Raw genomic sequence first — 5,664 nt, 5'->3', positions numbered from 1 at the left:
AGTGGGCGGAACGGGAGAGCAGAGCATGCGGGACCCCCCCACACCCCCACAGAGACAGAGACGAGCATCAGCGCAGGACAGAGAGAGAATAGAGCCCAGAGAGCAGACGAGAGACGAGAAGCAGACGGACGAGAGAGACGACTCTCTAGAGAGAGAGAGACAGAAAGGGGAGAGAGAGAGAGAGAGAGAGAGAGAGAGAGAGAGAGAGAGAGAGATAGGTGAGGGAGAGACAGAGGAAAGAGAGATAGAGAGAAGGGAGAGGGAGAGAAAGAGGGAGAGATAGCTATAGATAGATAGGGGAAGAGAGAGAGACAGCGAGAGAGGGAGAGGAAGAGGGAGAAGGAAATCAATTGACAAGAGATAGCTAGAGATAGAGAGGTTTCTTGTGGAGAGTATCCCTACCGCATGTTCTCCTATGCCTGCCATGCTGCTATAAACCAACCTGGCAATAGAAAATGTTGACATAGCAAACTTTTATCAATAATGCTCGGACAAACAGATGCATGAACACTCATTTAACACACAGAGTAATTGCAGGAAAGCTAGGCAAAATTCCCCGACCTTCTACCGCGCTGTGCATGGCCTCACAAGTAGCACTCATAATACACATAAGATTAATTCATATATAATCAAAATAATAGACAGTTAGACACCTCACGTTCCACCTGTTTACAATATAAACACCGCCGCACGTTAATTCTCTGGCAGCTGCCCGTATAGTACAGTTTGCTGCGGCAGTCTGCCGCCTGTCAGATCGTAAATATCGGCCAGCAGAACATCGGTGACTCACTACAGACTATCCCTACTCCTAGTCCTAGTCCTAGTTCATTGAACCGCACCGAGATGCTTACGAATGCTGCGTGCGACTAGCGGTAGCCGTCTATGACGTGTTTTCGTGACAGTTTTTCGCATTCAAATTTCTCGGTCTCTGTAAACAATAATTATGCGTAAACAGTTGCATATCGCCATATCAATCATATGAACGGGAGGGCAGCAATTGGCAATTGCGTCAGGCAACCGTAGGCGTAGGCTAGTGCCCCATGAGAATTATCAGACAAACAGGAACGACGTTCTTACTACTAGTACTAGAGTAGTAGTAGTAGTAGTAGTAGTAGTAGTAGTAGTACATGATTGTAAACTACGCCTTCGAATTGTGGATGTTACAAAAACACTAACTACTAGGAAATATTCCTAATAACTATGAATATGATCAAACAAAAACTGAATTTGAAACATCACTGCACCTACGTTTGTCCGCTCTAACCTAATTGAAAGAATAACAGGAGTTTGTCTCGCGAATTAAGTGCGAAAGACGACGATCGGCGACAGTACCTTGCAGCAAAGATGCAGAAGCTACTAGCCTTGGGATGCGGAGGCTGTGGAAAACCGGTGAAGGCTTCTCACTCACTCGGTCAATGTACGTGCAGCATGCGGGATGCTGCCCAGATCGATCGCCGATGCAATGTATGGCGCCATCCAACGGGCAAAATTATCATAAACGTGAACACGACAGAATATCTCAATCTAAAACTTATAAAAACGGTTTTATAAGAAAACTATCGGGCAAAACAATCAAAATTGAATGACACATTTATCGTCCACGCTTATTCAAAAAATATTCAACAGGTTATTGTATTTGCATCAATTCCATAATGTCAGGAAATAAATAACTACTAACATTTAACGTACTCTAACTATCGTTGAAATGGTCTTCTTGCGGTATTTCTTGTGAACGAACATTCGATTTACGAACTTCAAACGGCCATTTTTGGTGGCGCTGCAGCAGCGCCAGTCAGCGGGTTGGTCCCTAACGTTCGTAATAGAATGTTCTATAGCCCTTCGGCAACTGTAAGCAGGCTATAGTACTAGAACTAAGTAGCAGCTTGCTAAGTAAAGTAGGAACCTCTCTCCTAAACTAGAAATTATGGGTTCAAAGGACCATATTAGTTTTCAAGAACTGAGCTAAACAATGTCAATGATTACGTGTGTAATAGGTCAGCCCATCATGCTCAATCCAGGAAGCCCAATAAAGTAGGTAGTATATTCTTAATTTCTTAGGCAATAATGTACGTAGCTTACTATGATCTATTAATAGCAGGTGTCGCTAAACTGAACAGAAAACACTGTCAAATTATATTTATCACTTATAGGGCTATATTTATGATTGTACATGCCATGTTAACTTTTATCATTACAATTTTTGTCAAATTGATTTATATGATCATTTTCTACATTTCATTTTCTGCAGAGTGATCACAGCACCCGATGCACGAGCATTGCGGACCAGCTGTAACGCGTTCATGGACCATGTCATACTAGTAACAGAAACCATCACTAGATTCGGTCCGCCGTTAGAGAAAAAGCAGAAGTTGCAAACGAGCGAGGAAACCACTGTGAGCTGATGAGCGCCATGTTAACGTAGCGACGTTGTTGTAGAATGACGTGATATCCCGGTCACAACGACGGCAAGATCGGTTTTGTGTTGTGGTGGAGTACGTGGTCAAACTCGGATTACGATGATTCACATATGCACTGGAGAAACGTAGCGGACATTTGCAACGTACATTTTATTATCTTCAGTTACGTTATGCTCACTATTGTGTAAATGCATTTTTGTATTGCAGCACAACAACCTATACGGTAGCACATCTTTACGTGTAGCTTATGTATGTATACACTTATGTATGCGTTCATAGCACTTTATATGATCACATTATCATGTCTACTATCATCAATTGCCTAAAATAAACTCCCGTTGTTAGTAGTTATTCAGTGAGCAGTTGTCTATATATCAAATGTTTCCATGTTGCATCGCTGAAAACAGAAAAAAACACCAACTTGAGAGAATATGTCGGGCAGCAAAGTAATTTATTTTAACCGCTTTGAGTCACACAGAAAGCTGCCACCTGGTGATCAATGCCACTACTATCTAATCATCAGTAACGTAATTACTGCAATACGCGTGTATATAGTGAATGATGTCACATGAAATATACAAGCGCCAATGCGAAAGTTTCTCGACTTCGCTCCGGTTCTCCGCTGAACTAGCATCTTTGTGCATAGCAGACAACAAGGATGGCATATAAAGTCACGCTGTATAAAGTCTACATGAGTATTGCACTGCAGGCAGCAGTTTGCTAAATCTGTCTACATGTGTGGCTACACATCATGAGCAACCTGAACACAAAACTAGTCTTCTTATTTACAAAATGTATCATAATGCATTTATTACAGAAACAACCAAAAATTCTACTAGGAAGAGAGAAAATGCACAGGAAGCACCTAATTTTAATGACATCATAATTACACTGTTTCAAATAAATTAGTTTTTAAATTAGTATTTAATACCTTGGAATGTTTTAATACATTCTGGAGAAGTGGCATAATTTCATACTTCATGCACAGAAGATGGAGCTACAAACTCCAAAAGACAGTTGAACTCGTCACACAACAGTCTCTTGTTGTTTATCGCTCTAATACATATCGACGATTTATAATCATAAGCGCTCTTGTTGATTCCTTACCACTCCACATTTGAATACATGATTCAATTTTCACTGTAATGCGTGCAAAAAACCAAGGCCAGTTAAGACAACGTTCGATCCTTTTAAAATGTATAGGAAGGAAACGGTTTGTAGTTTTCTTACGAGTACGTATGAAAAACTACCAATCAGTGGACGTTTCATGACCAGAGTTCAAAGCACCAAACCATTTCTGGACTATATCTTCATTGCAATATTCCTCGTTGACCTCTCCCCCCCCCTTCAACGTCTGTCGTAGCAACACGAATGGTTAGACTTAACCCCATTACGGGTATAAAGTAGCCAAGGTTTCGCCTTTGCAGTTAAACGATACAAAGAACACAGGAACGACCTAACAACTGTCTACAGCGCATAAGTAGTGAGCGAACGGCTGCACACCGAATATATAAATTTTCATGCAACCGCGGCGCGGACGCACGTAGAAAGCCGGGCTGATAGCTCGTGAAACCGCCGCCAGTTTAGCCACTTCGCTCGCAGAACGACAAGGCGGAGCACGCCGCAACCGTGCTGCCACCTACGTGACGACCGACGCAGCGAGAGAGCGAAGGCGGCGTCCGAGGGAGCGTTCCCCGCCAGCGCGCGCACGCGTTCCTAACACCACTTCTCCGCCCGGATGCGATCCTTGGTGACGCCGAGCTTCTGTAGCGCAGTCTCGACCTCGTCGATCATCGGGGTCGGGCCGCAAACGTAACACCAGGTGGCGCTCTTCTCGAGGCCATCTAACGCGTCGCGGAGCTGCGCCTCTCCTATCCTGCCCACTGTTCGCAGCGGGAACAAAGGTGGGAAGCGGTAACCGTTAGCAACGCGGCACGGACGGTCACCCATCCGGCGAGTCTAGACGCGATAGCAGCAAGTGTGGATGACGGATAGCGGATTTGAGTGAATGCGTGCCTACCGTCTGCATATCGCGCAGAAGCCCGAGTTTACAGCTACGGAACAAAACTCAAAGCGAAACTGAAAGTGATTACGTCACCGTAAATAAAAATTTAAAAAAAAATCCAACTTTTCCACAAAATACAAGTGATTCTGTTCACTTTTTATGGTTAAATTGCTGCATTATACTTCTTATTTTACTATATTGTTTGATGTGAACATACACTCGTGACTCATACATAGCCCATAGTTTATGTTGTGAACACTAATATCAAATCGTCCAGGTTTTTTGGATTTTTAACTAGTTGAGAAACAATCTTATCATGTAAGAATTTGACGATACATTTAGTCCCATTAGTTCTTACTTTTAATGTAAAAAAAATGGCAACAAAAATTTTACACATTTTACCATAGAAAATTCGTGACGTAGTCACTTGAAGTGACAAGTGAAGTCAGCACTCACCAGCGATGTTGACATCGCCTGCCTCTGGCTCCTGCGTTACGAATAGCCGAACGTTAATCGTTGGAAACTCTTCCGACAGCATCTGCAGAGTCCTCTACAGGAGGAAAACGGAAACATCAATCGCGAAATTCTTCTAGTAAAAAGGTTTCCCAGCGAACCATATTAGTATCACCGAACCTCATTAGCCACTTAACAATTGTCTGCAGTCACAACCCACTGATGACCCACCGACTCTATGAATCGCAGTAACCGAGCAAAAATATTACAATAAACATAGAAAATGTAACGACGACTTATCACGTATTACAACGAAAGTCGGCCGCGTGCGCGGGCGTAACCGAGCAGAATTAACCGCAGCACATGGACGAATCGTACAGTCGCGCCCCCCACCGGGGGCCGCCGCCACCTCCGCGACCGATCCCTACCCTGTGTATCAGCTCCTGCCTCGTCTTCGCACTGAACAGCAGCGTGACCGCGCGCGGCTTGGCGACGGCGATGCCCGTGGCGCCCTCTTGCAGCAGGTCTGCGGCGTGCTGAATCATGGAGTAGAGCGGGTTGACGCCGATCCCGCCCGCCACCAGGAGGAGGTCAGTCGTCGGGTCGCCGACGCGCGGGTCGTAGACGAAGTCTCCGCCCACGCGCATCTCCACTTCGCTCCCCAGGTGGCACTGCGGAGAGAGAGACGACGTCGGAGATAGTGACGAGACACAGTCGCTAAACGATACGACGACGGAGCGTGCGGAGATACGGAGCATCGTGGAGATACGGAGCATCGCGGAGATACGG

The 5,664-nt window shown here is 44.8% G+C and overlaps 2 protein-coding genes and 1 long non-coding RNA gene across 5 annotated transcripts in view; 1 reads left to right on the top strand and 2 right to left on the bottom strand.

Moving 5' to 3' along the window:
• The window catches only part of LOC106814478 (EKC/KEOPS complex subunit LAGE3-like), a 12,536-nt gene extending 9,768 nt beyond the window's left edge, over positions 1–2,768 (top strand). The window contains exon 4 of the mRNA XM_014818796.1: positions 2,249–2,768. Coding sequence (XP_014674282.1) covers positions 2,249–2,402 — 154 coding nt within the window. The 3' untranslated portion in view covers positions 2,403–2,768. The remainder of the gene's footprint in view (positions 1–2,248) is intronic.
• On the bottom strand, positions 403–1,461 carry LOC106814479. 3 transcript variants are annotated; one of them, XR_001394610.1, is made up of 3 exons: positions 1,333–1,461; positions 659–928; positions 403–442 (listed from the first exon to the last, which is right to left on the bottom strand). It is a non-coding gene; the product is annotated as an uncharacterized LOC106814479 (long non-coding RNA). The 3 variants fall into 3 exon arrangements; XR_001394611.1 differs by having other exon boundaries at positions 840–928; XR_001394612.1 differs by having other exon boundaries at positions 852–928.
• Positions 2,769–2,847: 79 nt separating the features above from the next.
• Positions 2,848–5,664, bottom strand: part of LOC106814471 (oxidoreductase NAD-binding domain-containing protein 1-like) — a 2,955-nt gene continuing 138 nt past the window's right edge. Inside the window, exons 2-4 of the mRNA XM_014818787.1 lie at positions 5,304–5,546; positions 4,879–4,972; positions 2,848–4,300 (exon numbers count right to left, since the gene is read on the bottom strand). Of these exons, the coding sequence (XP_014674273.1) occupies positions 4,134–4,300; positions 4,879–4,972; positions 5,304–5,546 (504 nt within the window). The 3' untranslated portion in view covers positions 2,848–4,133. The remainder of the gene's footprint in view (positions 4,301–4,878; positions 4,973–5,303; positions 5,547–5,664) is intronic.

This window comes from Priapulus caudatus, unplaced genomic scaffold (assembly GCF_000485595.1).
Source record: "Priapulus caudatus unplaced genomic scaffold, Priapulus_caudatus-5.0.1 Scaffold929, whole genome shotgun sequence".
Lineage (NCBI taxonomy): Eukaryota > Metazoa > Priapulida > Priapulimorpha > Priapulimorphida > Priapulidae > Priapulus > Priapulus caudatus.
The sequence above is the reverse complement of the archived record's forward strand: the minus strand, read 5'-3'. Positions and strand labels throughout refer to the sequence as shown.